The sequence below is a fragment of the Sinocyclocheilus grahami genome, unplaced genomic scaffold (genome assembly GCF_001515645.1).
Source record: "Sinocyclocheilus grahami isolate Dianchi unplaced genomic scaffold, SAMN03320097.WGS_v1.1 scaffold16.1, whole genome shotgun sequence".
Classification (NCBI taxonomy): domain Eukaryota; kingdom Metazoa; phylum Chordata; class Actinopteri; order Cypriniformes; family Cyprinidae; genus Sinocyclocheilus; species Sinocyclocheilus grahami.
In genome coordinates, this window is record NW_015505195.1 from 1338334 (window position 1) to 1364888 (window position 26555).

At 39.3% G+C, this 26555-nt stretch overlaps 1 protein-coding gene across 7 annotated transcripts in view; it reads left to right on the forward strand.

Annotated features, from left to right (window-relative positions):
- Nucleotides 1-26555, forward strand: part of elavl4 (ELAV like neuron-specific RNA binding protein 4) — an 82966-nt gene that overhangs the window by 13644 nt on the left and 42767 nt on the right. For 5 of the 7 annotated variants that reach the window (XM_016228669.1, XM_016228690.1, XM_016228698.1 and 2 more), the window contains exons 2-3: nucleotides 17178-17264; nucleotides 21916-22156. In XM_016228669.1, the coding sequence (XP_016084155.1) occupies nucleotides 17178-17264; nucleotides 21916-22156 (328 nt within the window). Of the gene's footprint in view, nucleotides 1-1157; nucleotides 1355-2393; nucleotides 2907-17177; nucleotides 17265-21915; nucleotides 22157-26555 lie in introns of those variants that run through there. The other 2 variants (XM_016228684.1, XM_016228677.1) reach the window with 2 other exon arrangements.

Below are 26555 nucleotides of genomic sequence, written 5' to 3' on the forward strand. Positions count from 1 at the left end.
GAAGATAAACTTATGAATATGAATTAGCTTATGCTGCTGTTACTGATCTTCTACACTGATTTGACATTGAGAAGCAATAACAAGACAAAAAAAATTGATAAAATTATTTGCAATTAAAGTTGTAGGTGAGTATTATTGGCGATAAATAAAGTCAATAAGGGTGCATTCATTTCTCATAAATGAGAGAGAACACATTTCACATAAAAGTAGTAAATTCTTTAAAATAGCTGATTTGAGACATTTTTTTCTTTATGCTCAATACACAATTATGACACTACAGACACAACAATCTTATGACACAACAGAATGTGTCATTTTATTTGTGGACTTAAAAATATGTTTCCTGGATTAATAAGAATCAAGTCACAATATTTAACCACTTTTTATAAAAACCTACCATGAACCAGCACCAAGTTATAATTATAGAAATAGAAATGTTTATATCAAAAATATATCCTAACGTTTGTGTTAATTGTTTAAAATTAAGTCTTGGGTACTGTAGTAACTTTGCTAGTGGAGCCAAATTACAACTTGTATTGCACAACAGATTGCGTGTGACAATCTAAATATAATTTTCGATTTGCAACACAACTCGAAAATTACATTTAGAAATTCCTTTTAAAAATATTTGCTTCCTTTGAAAGTTATTGCATAATTCATACACTGATGTCGACTGTGGTAAAACACACTGTATGTGCGCGTGCGTTTTCCCTCAGGTTCCAAATAGTAAATTAATGCCTATCTATTAACCTAGTCATCACAGATACAGTTTGCTTTTGACAGAATACACTTAAAGTCAAACGTTTTACGTGTACCTGTCTCCCACCCGCAAGCGAAGGTTAAATTAGCTGTCAATCAGAGTCGCTGTTTTCCCAAAGTCAGGACGCTCCCCGCTGACTCGCGCCTCACCCTCTCCAGCCGTCTCCTCAAGAGCAGAGCGCGTCACCCCTGTCTGTCCCCGCTCAGCCAATCAGATCTCACAGCAGCCTGACACTACGTTCCATAAATGGTGTGGAGGAAAAGGGGACGCTCGCGCTACTAGCTCCACAGAGTCACTGAGGGAACCGTTCTTTTTTGTTTTTATTGTTTTCTTTCGGATACTTTCCACCTTCATAAACGAAAATATAGACAACCTCCGACCGAAGCTGTAAGTTTCCGAATCCATCTCTAACATCTCTCAACCGACCTGCCTGCATCCGACTGTCCTATATGCGACACCTCCTCCAAGACTTTCGGGAACGACTCCCCCAAAAACGCTCAAAAGCGCAACGTTTAATTTCTTGACCGGGTTCCTGAATAAAATAACGAGCTTTTTCTTTTTTCTCGTTCGCCTCCGGACACGAGAATGGTCATGGTGAGTAATGTGCTCGCATTTGAAAGAGAATTAGCCTGTAGTGAAAATCACTGAAACACCGTCACGCGCAGCCTTAAGAATAATCCCTTCATCCCTCGTAATACTCCTAATTTCACAAACTTCGCTCGTTTCCTTTCTCTTAATCATATAATCGGCGACAATAGGGATGAAGACAGAAAATGAGTATCGAGAGATTATTTTAGGGTGCGCATTTTGCGTAGGCTATAGGTGTGTGTGAATGTGCGTGCAGTTATGGTACAAAGAGCAGGTGTGTGATCAGTAACCTGTGCTTTCTTCAACCTGATACTCAGTAGATAAAAATTGTGGTTTATGTAATTAAACATATTTCGTCGCACATTTAACAACGACTTAATATTTGGCGTCTTAATATTCTAAATCTATTGAAATATTTAATGAACTCTATTGAAAACTGGTGTAGCCTATTGACCACTTTTTGCAGTTTTTGATAGCAATGCACTGAAATATACATAATAATAAATGTTATATATAATTATATATAAACTGTATAAACCATTATACAATAATGGATATGATATGTAAATACATACATACACACACATTTATATATATATATATGTGTGTGTGTGTGTGTATTCTGATTGGTCACATGTACTCAAAGTGGTTAAATAATTCAGAATAATGACTGTTGTCGAGGGCAGCCCTGCATATGTTTCCTACCATGTTAATGTTCTGTCTCATCAAACAGGTAAACAAAATAATGTAAATTAAATTAAAATTTTAATGTTCATGTATTTATTTAGGTAATGTATTAATCCCTGTAAAGGTAAAGTCAGCAAGTCATCAATGAAAATAAAACCTGTGATAATGACCATCTGACTTTACATTAGCCCTATATATACATACTGTGCATGTATATATAGGGCTAATGTAAAGTCATATATATATATATATATATATATATATATATATATATATATATATATATGTGTGTGTGTGTAAAAGAATATATAAGAGCTTTAACATACTCTGCAATCATTGCATGCTTTTAACTTGCATTAATTAGCAGTGCTGTGCAGGCACCCTATTACCATAGTGCCTGTAGGTGCAATCAGTCCGCTCTAACTCAAGCTGAGTCCTCAGTTGCGATTGATTGCCTGTGCTGCTTCTGAATGGGCTTCTGCTAGCCAAAGTGCCTGTGCCTCTGTCTGCAAGGCTGCCAGAGCGAAAGCGTTAATTTTCCAGAGTAGAGCAGATGACGGACAGCTGAGGCAGCCAGTGAAAGAAGTGAGGAGGAGGGGGCTGCTCTGACCTCACCAATGAGGAGGAGGCAGGGAGAGGGGCTGCAGCGTTCAGCTCATGCCGAAGCCTGTGCATTCACAAGCAGCCTCACTCGGAGGAGGAATGCCCACTCTCTCTCCCGCTGGCCACACGCTGCCTCGCCACTGCTGAGACACATACAGAGAGAGAGAGAAGAGACCGAGAGAGATCTCCAAGTGAGGAGACATTAGCACGGCTATAGGCGAGAACTCTGCCCGCCGACTTACAAATGGAGTGGAACGGGTTTAAGATGGTAAGGATGCTGCGGTGGTTTTGTGCAGACAAATGTGTGTGTGTGTGAATGCACGAGTGTGTGTTTGCCCTTGCTGTGTCTCACTGCCTGCAGCTGCAGTGGCAGCATTGGAGTCTCCCTCTGTCTCTCTCTCTCTATCCTTTCTCCTCTTTTTCAATTCTGCATGCTACTCCTCCCCTTTATTTTAGGATGAGAGGAGCTTTATTTGAGAACAAGGCTGAGGAGAAGAGTGGAGAGGAGATGAGAGGAGAGAAAGGACAGGTGTAGCAGGTTCTTAGATGCTGCGGTTTAAAACATTTACGATGTAGAGGCAGTGTTGAATCTTAATGCTCACCTTTTTTTGTCTCATCTTCCATTTTCACCCTCATTTTAATGCTCGCCGCTCCGGTTTGATCTGTCAAAATGACACAGTCATATAATTCGTATTATTAATGTGATAATTATATAATTTTTCTCTATGATTTCCCAAACAAATGCATAAAAATTTGTTTAAAATTCACATTTAGGTAGAAGACGATGCAAACATATAAGGTTGTATAACTGTGTACTAGCGTACGTGCCAGAGTGTAAGTTTGTAAATGAGAATGAGTGGGAGTGACCTCGTGTGTATGTGTGCATGAGAATCTATTAGGCAGTGTGTGAGGGTGTGTTTCCGTGCATAGTGTAGTTAGTGTTCAGGCACGTCTGGAGATCACTGCCTGTGTTTGCCCATCTTCTCTGATAGAGGTAGGGCAGGCTGCACTAAACATGTTGCGCTGTGTGTGTGTTGTGTGAGTGTATGTGTCCATTGTTGACTAAGGGCTCAGAGACTGCCTCCCCCGGTTGTCACCAGGCTAGTGGGAGACTGTGCCTGCCAGGAACCAACTCTCCCCGAGAGAGAGAAGCGAAGAGAGAGAGAGAGAAAAGGAAGTAGCGAAGCTTACAAATGGAACTTGGGTAAGAAAAATCCTAGGCCTGCGTATATAAAGGTGGAAGACTTAATTGCACCATTTCGAACGGCCAAGGTAGCACAGGTATATGTATTTACTACCTTGCAGTGACTGTCAAATCACCTATCTGAGCAGCACACATTCAAATTTAAATGTGGGCAGCATTATTAATTTTTCAGGCAAATGTTTGACTGTTTGTGTGTGGGCTTTAACATGCAATCAAAATGCTAATTGAAAAGAGAGCGATTCCCAACAGTGAATCCCTGCCTTACCTCCTGCCTCCCTTTCTTTTGTGCGAGGAAGGGAGGCAGGAGGTAGCAACACAGTTTTTGCGAGGCAGAAAAAACATTGGGGCAGTAAGGGGGCTTGTCCACGATGCTTAAAGTGAGAGAGGAAATAAGGTGTGGGAGGGAGAAAGTTAAGGGGAAAGAGCTTCCACATAGGCCTATACATTTCTCCTCCTCCTCCGCAGTGCTAACGTCCCAGCTACATGCGCTCCTAATGGCCATTACACAGAACTATGGCCACGTAGACACAGCCCCTCCTCTTCTTTCACCTCGCATCTTATCCTCCCTACCTCTACTTCACCTCTATCCTTCTTCAATTTTACTCCCTCCTCCAAGCAGCCTCACTACTCTGCTTTAGGGCTTTCTCCTTTGTTGTCCGACTCCAAGGTTGCATATCAATGCTAATAAGGCTAAAGCCGGATTGAATATTAAAAAGGGGTGGATGAGGGCACAGGTGGATAACCGAGAGAGAAAGAGAGAGCGGGAAATGAGCTGCCAAGATGCTGAAATCTGGGCAGCAGGGGTGGGAAAAGTGCCCCAGGATGTGTGATGGCTGGGTGGAAGAGTTTGCACCCCTCTCCAGACAGCGTGACTACACATGACAGCTGAGTGTCAAAGTGGGCCACTTGATTTTTCTGAGAGTTAGAGTAGAGGCTCAGGTTGCCCCCCTCTGGCCGTGAAGACTCTGGGGCTTTGCAAGCGTGCGACACCACTGCATCCATCCCTCACAGTTCCCGATACAGGACAACAGCAGCATCCATCTGACTGACTGCCTCAGTGCTTTTGCAGTAAGCCCTCAGACGGTGGCGCCGTAGAGCTTCCACCTGAGTGAGTTTTAAACATGGTTCATTGTGCAGGTTTCAGTTTCAATATTTCAGGCACAAGGTACTTTTGAGTATTGCTTTTCAATGTAAAGACATTAATTCTGTTATTGAAACTATTTGTCTAGATTAGAAGATATTCATTTAAAGACGCTTGGACTAAATTTGATTGAATAGCTTTTTAGTTTTTTTTATGCAAGAAAATGTCAAAAAATGAATGAATGTTTCTTTAATATTCAAGGAATCAGAGGATAATTGATAAAAGTATTACAATAGCAGTAAAAAGACTCATCTGCTCATAAAGACACAACAGATGACTGACATTAGATCAGATAACCTGGGATACATGAAATACGACCAGTGAAGGTAAGCTAGACATGGCAGGCAATGCTAAGATATAATTTCTACAATCATAAATATAGAACAACCACACAAAATAGGATTCAATTCTCATCCATTGGATTTAGCACACTACTTGAAGATTAAAGGACAACAGAATATCCCTGAGTCTTTTATATAGCTGCTAAATAACATTAGTGGCATGTGTAGCCTTTGCTGTATAGTTTTATAATTAGAATCCATGCCAGATGCCATTTTTTTAAGTCTTTATGCTCTTGCTGCTATTCCGACATGGCATCGTTAAAAGAGTAAACAGCACTCTGTAATAAATTTGCTATGCTCTTCATTCTGATTTGAAAAAGTATCCTAATACTTAATCGTTTTCAACGGCTCTGACAGATTTAGAACACAAATGTAACCTCTGAATATAATTACTGAATGAGTCTCACTCTGCCAACTGATTAGAGAAAATGCCTTGAGAGTTACTGAGGTAACTGAACATCCAGCTCCAGGGAGGATAGAGCGCACTGACAGGTGAAGTCAGAATGCGCTTATTAGACAAGTCTCACATTCAGACTTAAATAACTTAGAGAAGATTTCAGTAGCTAATGTGAGCTTTCATCACATTCCATATTTGTGATCACATCACTTCTGGGAGAATTTTACCCTTAGTGTTCAAATGAGAAACGAGCAAATCTACAAAGAAAACCATAGAAATTGTGCATGTAAATTTTGAGCTTGAATTAAAATTGATCTGAGATGTTCAGATAAAAACTGCCCATAGGAAAGAAATATCACAAATGAGATCTCTTTAACATCTCAGTTGTTTCCTCTAGAAGGCAATGAGACTTGGTCTCCTGCTTCTCCAATATGGCTTCCGAGAAAACGGTTTCAAAAGGCAGTCTCACAAGATACCAAAGTGTACAATCAAAAGTCAGAAAATTTCAATATAAACTTTCTGATCAAACTGTTCCAAGATTAGATCATTGATCATTGATATATTTACATTAAATTCATAGCTCTTACTAAATGTCAATAATTGTTATTAGTGACAACATTTGTGTCTCTTTTTATTTTTCTAAATAATTTTGAGCATAAATATCTGAGAAAAAGTTGATGATTGAAGCATAACCATAATATCCAATACGTCTCCTGACACTGAAATTGAACGCCCTTTACGTAAAAAAAATAGTATCCAATGTATTAATAAGGTTTAGCTAAGATTAAACAATGTGCTATGAATAATACTCCGATATAATCTTAATAATATGCTTTTGCACAGAGGCCTTTTATTATGTCAAAGCTAAATATACATGAATAACAACAAAATGTTCAGGTTTAAATTTTAATAGGCATCCACAGTGATTTCTCAGTTTGATTCATCCTCATTTTCCTTGCAGAAAGCTGAGCAGAGAGCAAGAAGGAGAAAGGGAGTGAGCAGGCTTCACAAGCGCAAGCATAATAATTCCTCTGGCGCAAATTCAAAGTGCCACGCACAGACAGACGATAATCAGCCGAATATACACACAACCTGCTTACCAACACAACACACCACTTGTCCTGGCACACTGACAGACACCTCTCCAGATACACATTGCATATATATAGAGGCTCGATCACAAACAGTGATTGTTGGTTAGTTGATCACAAGATAAAATAGAGAAAGGTAAAAGAAGCGCATTACCGCCCATTTCTTTCAAGCTGGCTCTTCTAGCTCATTCTAGCCTCCGACCTCCCTCATCCTCCATCCCACTTTCTTTGTTTCATTCCTTCTCCTGTCTCCCTCACTCTCTCTCTCACTCACTCTCTCTCTGCCTGTGTGTTTTGGTATTCATACAGACCTTCGGATTTGAGTGGCAGGCTCTCTCGAGACTGTGCACAAACTGCACATTTCTCTGATCTACATTTTGCACCCAAGGAAAAGACAGCAGCAGCAGGCGAGTCTTTGCTCGCACTATTGCAAACGCAGTCGCGTTTTCTCTCCTGCCCATTAGCCAATTAACTGACCTGCTTCCCGTGATGCTAAAGGACATCTCAAGGTCATTCGCATTATGCCGGCTCACCTCACACAATCACACGGAAATCATCCTCTACAACCTTTACAACCTATAGCGACTGATGCATTTTTTAAAAAACTGCATAATGTGGCGTAATAACGGCTGGTATGGCCTTCAAAAGAGCACACTTGAGGAGAGATTTTATTTGTGCTGGTTTCCTGTGGGTAAAAAGGGGATACAATGAGAAGAAATGAGATGAGAAAGGGAACATGGGTATAAATGTCAAAGATAGTTGTTCTCTCCGAATATCAGTGCCCGGAGGTCAAAGATCACATCAGAGAAGGGTTATGGAGCATACAAGGCACGGCATCTCCTGCAACGAACCCTGACTGAGAAAGGCAAATGGGGTGGCCTGCAAAACCCATCTTCCCCACAACAGTAACCATAGATACCACCATTGGCATTTCATGAAGGGATTGCTTCGCGTGAAATCTTGCCCCTGTAGATCTGCTTGGGTTGTGGATATTGTTATCTTGCTGTCAAGAGGAGTTAGGCTGATTAGAGGTGAGAGCAGACCCTTAGCAGAAGTCGCTGTCTTGTCCGGGAGCAAATATCTTCCCTTACACAAACACCCCCTGCTTTTTTTCCTTCCGAGAAGCCAGGCATTTATTTCATTAGGTCTCCATCAACCTGCAATCAGAAAACCACGGTTAGTAAAACAACGTCAGACAAACACTAATAAATATTCCAAGCACAAACCAGAAAACAAAAAAAGACAAAAAACAGTATTCCCTGTACATTATGCAAAATCATCACTGAACTCTGATTCTGTTGGATTCTATGAGGATAACCTTATATTATATACAGTATATGCATAGATGGCCCCCTGAAGGCATTTTCAATTACAGTGTACCCTGGCATTAGATAATTAATCTGCTCTTTTGAATGCACGCCACATTTGCTGCTTTCGTTGATATTCTGCAGAGGTTTTATCTAACCAGCTGCAATAGAACCCATAAGGTCGCCCCTTTCCCTCATAATGCCATTATATCTCCACCTCCAAAGAAATAAGGACATCCTGGAGACATGTTGACACAGTGTTTAGGTCATGGCTCCTTATGCTTGTAAAACAAGATGACAGTAAAGTCTATCACTTCACTATAGTTGCAGAAGAGCAGGGAGAAGAAATGCCCTCTTATAAATAACACCCATTCATCTGCATTTTGGAGCATATATACATTCTAGCCCTGACATATATGAAGAGGTTAACAGATTGAATTTCATTCACCTCTTTGTCTTTCATATTGAGATTGGTGCTATTTATTAGCTGCCTGTGCTAGTTAGTAATTCAGTCAATATTCCATCAATTACCCTGGCGTTCTCTTATTAAAGCAGATGCTGTGGGGTTGCCGCTCTGTCTTGCAGCTACTTTCTTTTATGAGCTTGAACACAGAACTTATTCAATAACTAAACTGATTTCATGCATAGAGATGTTTCTCCACCAGCTGTGAGTTTTGTAGGGTTAAAATAGGGATGTATCAGTGCAGATATTTTGGCCAATACACAATTTATTTGGATGATTTGATGCATAGGACTATTTATAGTTTTGTATGTTGTCTCAAAACAGCATTGCTCACAATACAGCTCGTCTAAAATTTTAAATGCTTGAAAATTAGGCATCAAAACACAAAATAGTGTACAATAGAAAAATGATTTAATTTTTATTCAAAATAAAATATTATATGCAATGTTCCCTTTAAGCTGCGCGTGGAAATAATATGCACAGGACACAGGACGGGTCATATATAAATAGCACATTAAAGTTAAAAGTTACACACTTTTTTTGTGTGTGCACTGTACAGCTCTGGTATAAAGAATATTTTTGCTCAGGTGGCCGAAATGTCCTCCCAATTGAAAAGTTTTGCTTAGCAAGAAATTTTTTTTTGAAGGAACATTGATTATATGTATATATACATTTAAAATTTGGATGTACAATATATAGGTTAATACACTGAAAAAAAAGGTGTAGAAACGATTTTTAGTCAGAAGTTGATAGTAAATTTAACAAATAATCAGAATAAGTAAATAAGTAATCAAGTAAGAATAAGACGTTGCAAATAACACATTGAATTAAACATGACATTAAGTAGAAAGACTCAATATTATTTTCTTGTAAAATGTACTCCAATAATTTATTTACAACCATCAACAAAAAATAGTAATAATTTTTTACAGTGTATTATAACATTTTAGGTGCTATAGCATATATAATAGCCCATATTGCAAGTTTAACTGTCTGCTCATTTCCTGGATTTTTACATTAAGTAAATTTGCCCTCATCTAGAATTACATTTTTAAAACATTAATAATTTAATATAACTGTTAAATTTAATTTTTAGTAAATCTCAAAATGAATATTTTTCATTCTGTACATTATACTGTTGTGATGCCTCATTAACTTGTAGAATATAAAATAAGTTTATTTTATAGATGATTTATTTTTCAATTTATTTTGAATATGAATAGTATACAATTTTTATACTGGAGATTTTCAAGCCATAAAATGAAACTAATATGCTTTTTGTATCAGCCAGAATTATAATATCAGTGCATCTGTTTTATATATATATATATATTAATTTTGGCAACAGTCTTCACACTTTCCATTTAAAGGACTGGATTTTTTATTTCCCTGTGGTACTTTCGGACCGTAGTTCCTCCCTGGAGAAAGAAGAGAGGCAGAATATCAGGTGTGTTTGTTGGTGCAAATAGAAGTTCAATGCTGGTGAAGAAAAATGGTTAAATTGTTATGTAGAAGGTAAGGGAAAACAAAACACCACAAGGGAATGATAAGAGAGAATGTTGGAGGAATTGTGTGTTGTGTTGGAATGGAAATGGAATAATAAGAGATGATGTTTTGGAAAAGTGTGAGTGTGGCAAAAGGGACTTTGAGAAAGAGGCTGCAGGAAGATGAGGAGGCTGAGATTGGATTAACCAGAGCTCATGTGTGTGGTTTGTTAGAGTGAAAATAGAGTGAGAAAGCTCAGTGTGTTTATGTGTGTTCAGAAGCCCACCTCATCCTCTCAGGAACTTGAGACCACAGTTAGCTGCCTTACGTGCACATCTTCCTTTCCCTTATGCTCCCCTCACACAAACACACACTACTACATTTAGGCTATTTGTAAAGCTTTTAATGTTTCTCTATAATGAGCAAGCATTGCATGACAAGCTTAAACAGAAGAAATAATTAAAAGACAAATATATGGTGCAAGGTCTTTAGCTGGGTTTCACACTCTGCATAACAAAACACATTCATCCTCATTTTACCAGCTCTCCACACTCTACGCAATACTCACCAAGGGCTCCCAAGCGCAGCTTTAAAACTCATCTATATAGCCTCAATGTGATTTGTAGTTGGTAAAGCAGCTTGTTAGCCAGAGAGGTTCAGGAGTGCACAGTATGCATAGTTTCCAGGGCACGGAGGAATGAGCCTACACTCTCTCTCTCTCTCTCTCTCTCTCTCTCTCTCTCTGCCTGGCGCAGGTGCAGCACTGTTCTGCCACCTGCCAGCTACCTACAGCCATGTCAACACCCCACCTGGAGCTGACACAGCCTGCATACTGCATGCACAGAGTAAATGAAAACCACATAGACACACTGGCACAACTAGAGAGGCAGGACACATATACACATAACCTTGACAGAGGAGATATCTGAGAAAAGACTGCATATGTACAGCGTAAAGTAGGGCTGGGTGGTAAGACAAATATTCTATGTGACAGTACAAATGGCAATTAGACCATGGTGTATAAATATGCTTTTGTTTTAAAATGGTCTAAAAAGCATGTTGCAGGTGATTGTTTCCAGTGTGGACGGCCTTGTTAAGCGTACTGGGATCAATTTATTCTTGACCCAGTGTACAAATGGTGTTTACAGTTGTTGAGATATATATATATATATACACAGGTGCATCTCAATAAATTAGAATGTCGTGGAAAAGTTCATTTATATCAGTAATTCAACTCAAATTGTGAAACTTGTGTATTAAATAAATTCAGTGCAAACAGACTGAAGTAGTTTAAGTCTTTGGTTCTTTTAATTCAACCCTCAAAATATAAAAAATTCTATCATATATGATTTTTTTTTTAGACATTTACTTTAGCGGGTTGACTATGCATGTATATATATATATAATTAAAAACTACAGATTACTGCAGTTATGAAATATGTATATTTAAATAAATTATTTAGTATTTAGTATAGTATTATTTTAAATCTTATGTACATTGGGACTGCATAGTGTGTGTGTGTGTGTGTGTGTGTGTAAACAAAACAATTGTATTATATAACATGTACTTAATACCTTAATAATAACATTTCATATAATATATTATATTTTATGCATGTAACTGTTTCGTATTTCATGTATATAGTATTTAGAGGTCAGTTTTCCAGAGGTTTTTTTCCAACAAAAATAACTATATTGTGATATATATACCATTATATGATTTAAAATTACTCATACCTTGATGTAATACTTTGGCCATACCACCCACTCCTAGTGTTGCTCAGAAATTTCCTCATGCAGGCATGGCAAGGTCACCTTTATTGTAATGCAGAAGTCTCCCGATGGTGGGAGGCACTAGTGCAATATCCATAATATGTGTAGGGGTTAGATGGTTAGATAGAGCGAGCGGAAGGGTATGTGAGAGAGAAAGAGCTTGTGGGGGTGGGCAGTGTATCTCTGAGCCTGTCACTGACAATCAACTTGTGGTCCGAGGCTAGTTGACTGACAAGAACAACACGTGCGCGCACCCAAAGAACTCCCCTGTCTCACTTTGATCATCACCCTGCACATAAAGTGTTTCATAACACAGATCTGAGGGATTTTAAAGACACATCCACCAAATACGCACCTGTTAAATCTGTTTTAATATGACACAAGAGCCTCATGTCTGACAGCCAAGGCCTCTACGCGTCAGAAGCAGCGTTCGTGTCCACGAGAGATACCACAGAGATGGCCAGGGGCTTGACTATGTCAGTGGCACACCACTGGGTGTGTATGTGGGTGTGCACAAAGCCAGGCCCAGCAGGCCGCTTACCCCATACTGCCTGAAGGACATGAGTCCTGTGGGCTGTGCTGGAGCAGACAGAAGGCCAAACTCTCTCATATTTCCATCTGGAGCCTGAGGATATAACTGGTCACTGGAGCCACACAAATTTAAGTGTCATCCCTGAATCAAGATGCTCACCAATTTTCTGCTTGCCTTGGCAGTGAGCTGGGCCGCTACCAGCGGCTAATGGAGCCAGCGTCCCCGTGGCAGCATGGACTAGATAGTGGATTATGCAAAACGCAAACATGCAGTCGAGAAATTCAGCTCTATTTGACTTTTTCGTACTATCATGAGCGCGTTTGTTTGTTTTTTAATCTTTATCACCGTTTACTGCAGTTGTGTAACTTCACGAAAACATTCATTTTTGCATTGCAGTTTAACAGCACAGCATCGAATTTTTTTTGCCTTTTTTTATTTGAAAACTCTGCTGAACCCTCAACAACACATTAGCCGCACTGTCACGTTGGGCGCTAATTCGTCTCCACAGAAGATCTGCGAGAGAGGTTAATTTAAGGCCAAGGAGATCCCACGCACTGAGAGAAAATACAGCCATTCATCCAGAGAGAGAGAGAGAGAGAGGGGAAACTGCAAAGGAGCGATGGTGGATAGAGTGAGTGTGAGAGAAAGAGAGTGGGGTCAGCTAATGAGGTCAACGTTGCAAGATTTGGAGAGAGTGGGTAGGGAGAGACACAGGTGTTTCACCAGACCCGTAGCCCAAAGGAAAAACACAGCCTGTGTCACTAATGCTGCATACACTCTCATATGTTCTCCTTTTTCACCTCTTATCATCCTTCCAGTTCTTTTCCTTTCATCTCCTCCTTTTCCTTCCTTTCTTTTCTTACAAGATTTTTCCATGAAATTTACATGAACACTTCGATTTCTAGAATAATCTAGAGCCAAAATGTTTTACCTTACTTCAAGTGCTTGCTGTGTCAATCTGTATTCATGTATTTTTCATTATTTAATATCTCTGAATATGGTTTCAAGCAATTAAACCCTCAAACAATCAATCACCTTTCCATCATCCAGGCATTTAAAGCATTTTAAAGGCATTTTTAATTTTTTTAACATTTTTTTTAGCTTAAATGATTTCAATTTTGACATTCTAAAAAAAAAAACTGGATAGTGTTAAAAGAGCTTTATTATATCTTGTAGGCTATCCTCTGAAGCTAGGAAAATCCCTTATTAACATTTTAAATGTATTTACAATGTGCTGACCTAAAACTGAACTGCTTAGAAATATTTCGCTTTTAAATCCTAATTCCTTATTAACATAAAACTGCTCAAGCATCATAAATTTGTGAATCCCTGCGATCATGGCTTTCAGCATTCGGGTGTTTATGTTTCTGCAGTGGCCTGTATTCAACCTCTCCTATTACTCCACAGACCTGTCATTAAATAGTCACCCTGAGTCACCCCAGGAAGCGAATCTCGCCTTTGAACAGCAAAAGGTCAGAGAGTAATTCCTCTGAGATATTCATTGGACTCTAAGACGGGAGCAAAGAACCCATCTCTGAGAAACAGACGCCAAGAAAGAACACAAGGCATGAGCCAAATGAACAGCAGCCTTCATTACTGATCAAATGAGGCTTGCTCTAATGACGGGGTAATGTGATCAGGGTGTGGTCCTCTGCTATCCGCTAACATCCTGGCTGAACCAGGCCCATCACCATCACCCAGGGAAGAAAGGCATAGAAATTATGGGAGAACCACCTGGGAAGCCTCTATCGATCTGGCATAACATAAAACCAGACTTCATCTAGAGAGGGAAGAAGAAAATGTGTCAAGCAAAAGTTAAATGAAAAATTGCTTTTATACTGAGGCATTTATTATTCGAAGTCCCTCAGAGGAAGAATAAGAGGGCGAGAGAGGCACTCAATGAGAGAGGGGAGGGAGGACGGAGAAGAAAAAATCTATTTGGTAAAGTAGATGCGGATCAATAGTGACGGAGCGGAGCAGTCTTGGCGCATGCTGTCCCACATTACTGCCCTGATTGATCTGCCGGAGTGGCAGTCTGACCCGAGGGCTCTGGAGGAGGTGTCCCACTGAGGAGGGGAGCCCACGCAAAACACGGGGAGAGAAAAATAAAAATCAATACACACAGAGAACTTTACTGACCTGACGTTAAGATACAAGAAATGTATGAAGCTGCGTACCTGAATGGGTTCTGACAGCTCACATCCCCTCCAGCAGTTCAGTGCACAGGAGGGTTGGAATCTTGGGCAAGTGCAGCCACCTCTGTGAACATTAAGGAGACTTGTACCCTCCGCCCAGAGACTCTTATTAAGTACAAATTTATTTATTTCTCAATCTGAGAATTTTTGAGTAGATTTAGTCTAGGGTTACTTACCAGAGTCATGCTGTTTTGTAAAAGGAAAAGTTTATTCCCCAGCTACATCTACCTGAGAGGTATGAGTAAACAGAAAATATAGTGGAAGAAAAAGATGAAATCCTCCTTTCCTTGGGTTTGAACCACATGAGTGTGTGTGGCAAAAACAGCAAGATCATACATTCACATATATATAGCTGCTGAAGGTGACCTCCATTTTGTGGCAAGTACTCTTAGTTTTAACAGTGCCTCTGTGATGTCAATTATCTGGTTGCAAGGTTGAGTGATACAGGCTGTATGCGCGTGGAAATGATTGTGCAAGATGCTTCCGAGTCCATTGTGGTTCCTGTTTGGGGTTAAGTACGGGTTGTTTGACCAATAACGTTCTGCCGTGAATGAAGTGGCTGATCTATTGACCATCACATGAGCAGAAAAGGAAAGAGTGGGAGATTTTTTTTTAATTTAAGAGGGTGAGGTGACATCTCTGTTTTATTTTATTTATTTACTTATTTATTTTTGACTTGGCTATTGTGGTTAAGGTAATGCTAAGCTAATACGAGATTCAGTTTTCTTCCGTTTTTAAAAACCCCATGAAGCCATTCGTCGACTGCAGTTTTCTGTCATGTGTTAACGTATTAGCCTAAACAGAAAACAGGAATGTTTTATAACATGTTATATCATAAACATTATCAGTCTATTTTCCCTAAAGAGAAAGATATTTTTAAATGCGTATATCTGCTCAAATTCATTTAGTCAATGTTTAGGAGAACATTAGCATATAGATGGCCTCAAAGCAAACATAGAGTACATAGACTAAAGTCGCAAAACTCTCATTTGGATTTTATGGGGTATTTAATATTGGTAGATATTTTGTAGAAGAAAAAAATGGCAGATTATCAAGTGATTCTTTCTCATCAGTATATTTTTGAGCATCTACATTTAGTGTGTGTGTGTTTCTGTTTATGTGTGTGTGAAAGAGAGAGAGTCAAAGAGTTAATCTAAGTAAATATATCAACAGAAAAGCCTTCAGATAACTTACCTTACATCCTGCAAACTGCAGCTTCTGCAGCACATCTAACAAATGATTTAAAGAAACAAACATTCATTTAATTTACATTTGCTGACATTGTTTAATTGCTATGAACAACAGTAGTTTGAGTAGTTTTATTTTCTCAACAAAAGAAACATAGAAAAAGAAGGAAGAGAGAGATAATAAGACAGAAAGAGAAAGAGAACAAAAAGCTATTTCTCCATTATTACGTATTCCATTTTTGATTCCTGTGAGCTTTGAGAAAAGGTCAGTGAAAACAGAAGATGAATTCATTTATAGTCTGTCCTCTCCCTTCTGTCACCCGCGGACATTGATCTGTCCTCTGTAACCAGAGTAACAGCGAGCATTTTTTAAACCTTCCTGTGAATGATGCACCAAATGCAATTCTGATGCATCATTTGGCTGTGTCATCCTGCTTCTTATTTTTTGAACGATTCAACATGTGGATCTAAAGCTCTGGACTGGTTCATGCAGATATGTTGTTTCATTAGAGAACAAATACACATCACCTTTAAGCTGAATGTACACTGATGTTTCATCACCAGAACAATAAAAGTGTTTTGTTACACCCTGCGGTCCTCACTAAAACTAAAACCAAGGTGGCACATGAGATTAAAAAAACAAAACAAAAAATCCCATGAGGTTCTTTTTTAAATTACAGACCCATGCCCCAGATAACACAACACCAAGAGCTGTCAGCAATCCACCTGCCCACCCCTTCACTCTCTTCTCTCCCTCCTTCGCTGACAGTCCATTTTTCTCTAGATCCCGACACCTGGGCGCTTACACGAATGTTTTAAAGATCTGCAAAGGACGCCAAGCCCCTTCCCCCTGCCCCCCTCCGTCCCTTCCGATGCATAGGTGTCTTTTCCATGATGTAATGCTAGATGCCTCCTATTACACTCCTCCTCTATTCCATCCATCCAACGGAAAGGCCACGCTCAGAGTCTCCCTCTTTTCCTAAATTGGCCGTTTTCTCTGTTAGCTCCACGGCTCAAGCTGTGATTGTGGCAGCCTCTGTATTGGTCCTCTAAGGTCTTGTTTACGAAGCTGGATTTGTCGGCGAACCCAAGAAATTAAATCTACAGTCGGAGGCTTGCTGTTTTTCACAACTTGCAGTTTCTATATCCTACACAAATTTGTCTACGGCCTGGAGCGTGAAAACAATCTTCAGATTCGTCAGTAAATAGGCGATTCTATATATCACCCGTTCTCCGCATGCACCTAGAGCACCCATTTCCATTATAGCATATATAAAACCCAACTAAATTCAAACTATTTTGTCTTTCGAGTCCAAATCAAAGCCACCTGTGTGTTTTAGTGTGCCTGGAGACCGTCAGGAGTGTCTGTTTGGTATGGAGAAAATGGGCATGTTTGAATATTGACCCTGCCCCCCTCCCGTAGGGATCGACAGAGACTCAGTGGCGTCAGGCAGACCTGCCGCAGCTCCAGGGCTGGGCTGAGAAGGGACTGCTGACACAGCCAAAGATGGTAAGGAGACTGCTGCCCACTAACTGCCATTTTTACCCCCATTAATAGCCATATTGTTGCTATGAAATTGTGCTATGAGAGGGAGGCTGTGTGCAGGGGTAGAGTGAAACAGGCGTAATAATAAGTTTTAAATGAAAGTTATTATTAGTATTATTACTGTAATTGTTAATAGTGGTGTTACCTGATAACATATTATGGATGGATGTTGTATTGTCAATATGTATAATGTCTGTGAATGCAGTGTCTTATGCTATTAGAATTTTTTTTTGCATATATGCTGAAGGAATCACTTTAGTATGGAAAATTAGTATGGAGAAAAATATATAATATATGTCAACAAACAATATATATATATATAATTATATATATTTTGCATTTAGACTCTCTTTTACTTGAACCTGAAGATCATTACCAATGTTGTTTTCTTGTAGATTTAGCAATTACAGGGCCACATAAATAAGAGCAGACATCTATAGGAGGGAGCATTATATCAGAAGGCTCCGGTAATAACTGGAGAGCATTAACAGTAAAAACACACATCAGAATAGAAGCCTGACATTTTATCATCTTAGCTAATAAGGCCATTAAAGTGCCGTGTTGAAATGGCAGGTATCAGCGACACACACTGAAATGCATCTATCTGCAGTGCTGTGAACACACAAACACACACCTCTGGCTCTGGCTCTGGGTGACTCAGGGACATTGGACTGGTTGAACCTGTATTTTTATCCCCGTCCTGACATCCTCTAAGGCACTTATGTAAGACAGAGTGGCAGAGCTTCTTCCTTCCTGCATTCACACACACACACACACACACACACATACTCACTCATAGCCTGAGCCGGGCCGAGCAGCGTTCAGAAACAGTCGGCATATCTGCCATTGAAAAAATAAAGGAGTGTAATCTGGGGCTACTGTTCAGTTGAATCAAAGGGAAGATGATGTCTGTCCCTTGGCTGACACCAAGGCCTTTGTGATGGCTTAGCATGTCTGCCTGTCTGCTCGCCTTGCCTGTCTGTCTGTCTCCCTGCCTACTACAGCTACAGCACAAACAGATACAGCCAGCTAGGCTCTGCCTTAGCTAGCATCCAAACAACAAACGTTTATTGTACTATCCCAGTTAAAGGTGCTGTATACACATTTTTTTAATGCCACCCATTAAATGCCCCTACCACTTGACAGATATCACTGAAATAGGTATTCTGAGAAATCACATCTGTTTCTGTGACAGCCCTAGGCTCTGCAAAACCTGGAGAAAGCTATCTGTTAGCATTCTCATTAATATCAATAGCAGTTGTTCAGCTAGCATGTGACCCCCACGCTAAATGGCCCATGCTAACTTGTCAAACCTTGCTGTAAATGGGGAAAAAAAGGAGAGTCTTGGAAGCAGACTGCCCTTTTTTTAGCTAATGCTTTCGGCCCTTTTACGAGTTTGTTGACAGGCCTAAAAGCTATTCTACATCACACATTAAGAGTAGTAAAGCTGATACTTCAAGTTGTAGATGCTGATTGGTCAGTTGGTCAATAAAGAATACAACCTGAGATAAAATGCACAATTTAACAGGGGTTCACATTTCAGGGACTATATTCTACAGAAAGAATGACACATGAATTTAGTTTGAAAAATGTTTTTAAATTAATTTATATAAAAAATATGTATTATAAATATAGAGTAGCCTATTTTAATATATTTAATATTTTAATAGTTCTTTAACAGAACAACTTTTTGAACAAATCACTTGAGTGAATGATACAATGACTCAGTTGCCTCAGTGAATCACTCATTAAGACAATCAATTCTTATTGCCATCTACTGGCACAATGATGTAACCTGAAGAAAGAGTCATTTAAAAAATCCTCACATACAGCAAAAAGTCCCAGTGTTGTATATCAGCACTCTTGAAACGCCCTCCTGATTAATTATTGACAGATTTCTAGGCAACACAAAGCAAAGAGTTTCCTTGTTTTGTTTATTTGGTTGGTTATTTTTAATGGCCAAGTTTACATTCAAATCTAATCTTTAACTATTCAGGAATAGTAGTTAAGGAAAGGAGGGAAAAATATTGTTGGAGTTGGAGGGACCAACTGACCAATCTGCTAGGGCGAATGTCCAGCAATAGTGAGAGTGTAAAGGAACAATTACCCTTCTCAGTATGACAACGAGGGGAGTTCAGCTACAGAAAAATAATAAGACCGCATATAAGAGCTAGTGTCACAATGGAAGGACAGGTCTTTAATTGGCCATCGAGACACAACAGGTCCCTGGAATCAGAATGAAAGGTGTCCACTTTCATCTGTTCCTTCTCTGAAATATTCAAAGCTCTCATCCCATGAGGTTTGAGCATTTCTTTTTTTTCCCCTCCTGAAAGAACAGTGCACAGCAGGAGCTGCAAACAGACTTAATAAGTCTCCCCTCACTCATGCACACATGAAAACACCAAGAAATAAACATACACACACACACATCTATCAAGACCTGCTGTGGCGATGGCTATTTTGTCCCTTTGTGTCGCTCCATCCCTTTTTGCCGCAGAGAAGTATGGAACAGGATCCATTTACATGCATATCCTGAGAGCTTTGCAGATGAGCCTCCTATGGGCTGCCAGCAGCTTTTTTTCTATTTGTCACATCGGAAAAATTTTAACATATACAAAGACTAAAAATGGAGGCACAGCGGTTGATCCAGAAAAGGGGGAATGCAACTGCGTCTGCCATTTTTGTAACCATTTTAGAGAATCAGAGTGAAACATATATAAATACACACACACATATAACATATATACAGTATACTGTACATGGATACATACACACCAATGAATCATTCAGTAAGACCCAAACATGCATTAAGAAAGTAAATAGGGTCAGTTTTGATTTCACATTGACTTTAAAGATCATTTAGGGGAGCAGAGACATGCTGCAGCTATTTTTATGGCTTCGTATCATACGCAGTTGAATAGCTTTGTTTTTAGCATCCTCTTTACTTACCTGTGTGTTTCTCAAAAATACTCCCAAGTGCAAACACTAGCGTGGTGTCAGATGGGGAAAAATTGTTAACCTTTCTAAATATGCCCACTTTGATAAAAGAGAGTCGAACTTCAGAGTGCAGATACAGAGTATTTTTTCTTAAGGAGCTAAAAATAAGTGCAGCTGAATTTCAGCTTAGATCTCTATTATTTTCCACTCTTGAAACTATCAGCAGGAAACATTAGCGCTTTTCCTTCACCCTCTTAGTGCAGATCTTGATCTGAATTACACCACATCCAGTCAGAGAGGAAGAGAATATGAATATTAAACATGGTTGACTTACAGAATCAGCTTAGAACGAGCTATAATCAGGTCATGCTTGCTGTTTTAATTCTTATTTATTTTTAGTTTTCTCTTCTCTTATCTTATTTTTGGTCTGAGACTTTTGTCTGACAATGAAAGACCTCATTGAATTTTCCTAAAACACTGATACACACCGTACTGTTGTTACACCAGACTTAATGTGACAAGATTTGAGCAACTTGCAATTTTTCTGTATACACTGAATGCAAAAAAAAAAAAAAAACTGAAAACACAAATCACCCATAGCCATTATGACTTTCAGTCTTTCCTCCTCCATGTTTAATATGCATTAAGAAGCAAGATTTTGTTCCAGTAATATTTCGGCATGGGTGGGGCTACCAAACATTAAAAAAAAAAAAATTAGTGTTGCTTTGTCAGTCACGTCTGGTTAGGACACAGTTTTAGGCCACACCATGGCTGTCCTGACAGTCGGAGAAGGTCAGGCTAGTGTTATAAAAGGTGTAAAGCTAAAGCGAAATTTGTTTTTAACATGCACCACTGACTGACACGAATAGCTTTTTTCCCCCTGAGAAGATCTCATGGAGTGTTGCTTCATGCAACCATGAAGATATGCCCACTAATCTGCTCTCTCTCACACACGCTCACTCACACTCGTATCTTCAACCTTCGTGACAGTCAGGATATGACACGATTCTAGATGTCACCCAGCCCCCTCAAATAGAGTCGGGTGACAAAATTAAACACACTTGAGCTCACACACAAACATCCTTTATGCAAATGGGTGAATACATTTAGCTTCGGTGTGGAACAATCTTGAAATAAAAAGTTTGAGGCTGAAAAGCAGCACAGATTGGGGCCTCCTCTGTTCCTACTTCCCCAGGGCCAGCAAGCTTCTCTTCAAACACCTGCTCTTAAAAGCGCACGGCTAAACCAGTGGCAAACGCTGTTCACCATGACAGTCGCTCCATGCTGAAGGGCTCACATTGTTACCCTGTCAAATTGAGCCAACCATCAAAATGCACAGCCAAGCTTAAAAATATCAGTGATAGAGTGAGGGGGAGGGAGGGTGGAAGAAAGCTACTGAAAGTCTAGAGATGCAGAAACAGTTTTTCAGTAAGTGTGTCATGCATTGTATTATTTAGAGTCAGTCTGTGAGGTTTCACAGCTAATAGTTGCAGTTGCAGTGACATACACTAGATTATTCCAACCCCTTTATTTGCAATGTCAGTAACTTCCACAAATTTTCTTTAAGTTATCAAGTACTTGATATATAGGAAATCAGATATGTCTGTGTTAAATATGCTGTTTACTGAACTGCTTACTTTTCAGATGCCACATCCTTTAACCCTTCTTCTGTCTGCAGATAATCAGCAACATGGAGCCTCAGGTGACGAACGGGCCGAACTCTGCCATGGCCAATGGTCCCTCCAGTAACAGCCGCAGCTGCCCCTCACCAATGCAGACCGGCGGCTCCAGTGACGACAGCAAGACAAACCTCATTGTCAACTACCTGCCCCAGAACATGACCCAGGAAGAGTTCCGCAGCCTCTTTGGCAGCATTGGCGAGATTGAGTCCTGCAAGCTGGTTCGAGACAAAATCACAGGTACTAATAAGGACAGAAAAAAAACCAGAAAAGAAAACTGCATTTGATTTGCATAATGAATTGTGTGTGTGATGGAAACAGAAGAGACACAATGTCTTGGGTATTATAGGTTAAAAAGGAAAACTTTGGGAGGAAGAGTCATTAACTTTTTACTCAGCTGTCAATTAATAAAAAATGTTAATGAAATGAATTACAAGAATTGATCGCTATTGAGAAAAAACTGAATAGACTATATATATACTGTGTATATATATATATATATATATATATATATACACACACACACACACCGACACAAAATAATTAATGCATTATATATTCATTAATGATTTGTGTATATTAAATACTGTATGTTAAAAAAATTACACAATACCAACTCAATTATAATAATTTAATGAAAATAATGTTAAAAATAAAATTAATGAGTCATTTTAGAATATTCAGCATTTTGAAGGTGTGTCCAAAACCAACAACCATGTATCTTCACAAAAAATGGCAACTTTTTACTCCACTGTTGAATATTTAAAAGGACAAATCAAATTAAAAATGAAGTCTTAAACTAAAATCATTGCTTCTTTAGGTCTGTTTGATGCAGTTATATCAGGTTAGACCACAGTTTCAGGGCAATTTGAGAGTTGGAAACACTGGGTGAGAAGGGCTATTATTTTGTGTACAGTGCCCAGAGAGAAAGGAGGAGAGAGAAAGAGGACATAGAGGTGTTTAAGCAGCACTCCCCTGCTAATCAGAGTTCTAATCCCACCGTAGTGACTATGTGGGTGGTAAGCAGATGGATGAGGAGGCTGCTCAGAAATAATGCCAGATAATGGCCTCCATTTTATATCCTACTTAGTGACACTTCACTCTGGATAATCTCATTAAAACAGGGCCAGGCCTAAAGCCACTGATTTTTAGACAAAAGGGGAGAGAGAGAAATAGAGAGAGAGAGAGAGAGACTCTTGGCTCCTGACCACAGGTTTTTTAGGATTTCATTGCCAGGCAGTCAGATGGTCGGGCAAGAGAATCGTCATTAAAATCATCGTCATGAGAGTTGACACATGCTCCTTTTTCAGTCTTTACATGTGAGAAATTCACTAAAGTCTTGGGATATCCTTGCATACACCAAATGGAACTTGTTTTATTAAATTGCCGGTTATGAAAACATAACGTTAACCAGGATCACTCACTGTCTTACCGCTCTGTCCTTGTTCTGGCTTGGGAGCACATAGTGCATCATAAATACGACTCTTCCCTGTACTGCACTCTTTGCTCTGGGATCCCAGGGGTGCAATTTCCCAGTTCAGAATTTTAAGCTAACAGATCGCTTCTTGATCATTGTAAAAGCAGAGCGAGCTAGGCTGTGAGTTCGGTCTGCTGCCTTCATTAGCTGCTGTCTGGGGTTCAAAATAGATTGCGGGGCATCACAGATTGTATCTGAACCTCGATGTCATAATATTTGACCAGAGCAACCTTCCTGAGCTCTCCGCTCGGCATTAATCTATAGGGTATGGACGTCAACGAGAAGTCACTTCTCAGCTTTTCAAAGAATTTTGACATGCAAGCGAGCCTTTTACATGGCAGTTGAAAAGTTAGAGAGAGACAGCTCCTTCGACAAGGTGAGAAGTTTTGGGCCTTCGCATGTAATAGACAGGCTTCTTCTTTTCCCTTTTTTTCCTTCCCCCGCTCCTGTCAGCTTTGATGAGACGCAATGCAGTGATGTACCGTTTGCCACGGCTACTGTTCTCTAGCCCTGTCAAGCCTGGGTGACTGCCGCTTGCCAAAGTGCCACCCCAGATTGTTTATCCATCCTTCTCTTTCCTCTCCTTGCACTTTCACATACACACATGCTCTCTCATCACCTTCTTTCTGACCTTTAGCTGTACATGCAATACACCGGAGAGCTGAGGTTCAATATTTTATTTAATATAGTTATACACATATGGATGATTCGTCAACTATGGGCACTCTATGGCCTTTAAGAATGTACAACTCACTGTACAAACTAGTCTGCTAACAATGTTGAACTACATGCATCAATGTGTCATTTCCACCACATCTCAAACAATCATTCATTCTACGATGGAAATTACATTTTAAACCTTTTGAAATTAAATTGACCAGCATTGAAATCTGGGTCTGAGCAAGGGTCTAACAACAAAATCTGTACATAAAAGGGCATTTGAAAAACAGCAAAAATAAATAATGAAGGCATGTGATGCTTTCCCAAAAAGTTTTAATATGATTAGAAGAAAACACTAAAAATATCCTGAAGTTTTAATAAAAAATAATGGGTAACACTTTACAATAAGGTTCCATTAGTTAATATATTAACTAACATGAACAAACAATGAACAATATATTTATTACAGTTAGGGTTGGGTATCGATTGTTTTTTTTACAAATACAGATGCCAAATCGATACTTTTAAAATTGTACCGGTGCCTGAACCGATACTTTAAAAAAAGAGCCACAAAAAAACATTAAAAGAACATTAAATATATTTAATATTTAAATATTTAAAATAAATATACATAGCATTCACATGCTCCTCGGATGCTCTCATTTCCCGAGTTGTGCTTCCCTTACTCTAAGGCTAATAAATGTATTTCACGATCTGGGTCATTATTTAATACAGTATCTCTGTCAATCACTCTGATATTTAGTTAAAATGAGTGCTGTCTGTCACTGTCTTTAATCAGTTCTGTGAATGACTGTATGGTATGCCACATGCACTGTAATATGATTTATCTTAAATATTAAATTTTCAAATGAAAAGAGCAGCATGATCGTTTTATAAAGTATGCGTTCATATGTGTTAAGGTCTAGATTTTCGCTGGAGGAAACAGTTGTTGTGTGATGAGGGGTGAACGCAGTGAAAACTTTACAGTAACGTTAGATTGGAAACCGATTGCTCCCTCCCACAACTTTTGATTTTAATAATGCATTAGTAAATGTTGAAATTAACATTAACTAAGATTAATAAATGCTGTAGAAGTTTTGTTCATGCTTAGTTCACGTTAACTAATACAGTTAATTACTGTCAACTAATGAACCTTATTGTAAAGTGTTACCAAATAATGTAAGTCCCCATAGTTGAAGAAACAACTTTGTATATGTGAAGAATACACAAATGTATAATTTACTGATAAACCACAAAAAAATAAACACATCCCTGTATTCATTGCACAAAATAATTCTAAGAATAATTCATTTCTGTACACTGTGGATAAATAAAAAAAACAGTGGGCCAATATTTATCAGCGATTATGTAAACTGTCAGCAGAAACGGCTTTATCACATTCCTCTCAGTGGGGAAAGCATTTCAGAAGTCATTACCGCAAGGATTGTGTCGAGATGCCGAATAAAGCAGATGGCAATGCTGCTAACTTAGCGGAAAGCCTTTGTTTTCAAATGTTTGAATCAAGCTGAAAATCCCCTACTTTAAATGCACACATCCCCAGCCCAGTGTTGCTACCTCAGCAACACCTCGTTCTGTGCTAATAGGGAGGATAAACATATAGCCCATAGGGAGTAATGGTGATTTTCTTGTGAGCCAGGAATCATACTGAATGAAAATTTTTAATGGAATACATTAAGAAAGTGTTAACGCTTCTGGCTATCAGCACAAAGCAAAATGGAAAAGACTGATTGAGCGGCGGTTCGAAAGGGGAAAAGAATTGTATACTTGTCAGGTTCTCGGGCTCTGCGGATCCTTTTCTGCAAGAAAATGAACACAATTGTGTTTATAATGATACAGCAGAAAAAGGACATACTCAGACAGGGACATGAATTGATTGCGTCTGAGATTTTCCATCTGATGAGGGGGGGGACAAAGCAAAATGGAAAAGACTGATTGAGCGGCGGTTCGAAAGGGGAAAAGAATTGTATACTTGTAAGGTTCTCGGGCTCTGCGGATCCTTTTCTGCAAGAAAATGAACACAATTGTGTTTATAATGATACAGCAGAAAAAGGACATACTCAGACAGGGACATGAATTGATTGCGTCTGAGATTTTCCATCTGATGAGGGGGGGGGAGTGCGACTGCATATAATCTTCTGTTCATATTCTTCAAGCAGTAAATAATTACCACACGATTAAAAATGGCTTCTGAGAAACAGCACCAACCCCCCCTTGCACAAGCCTCCTGCGGTTTAGGCCTCTCCCTGTGTAGCAGAAAAGCAAGCGGCACATGTTATCACTCCCAGCCTGCTTTGTCGCCTGCCATTTTGCTTCATTATTTTCCCCTTCTTGCCCAATCCACAGATGCCATTGTTGGTATTTAATGGCTTGGCACAGGCGGCGGTGCTGCTATCAGTTCTCTCTGTGTTTAACACTTATGTAGCTTACATCAAAGCTGCTTTGTGCGACTGCTTGTTCAGGTACACAACCCACTCGCACGCC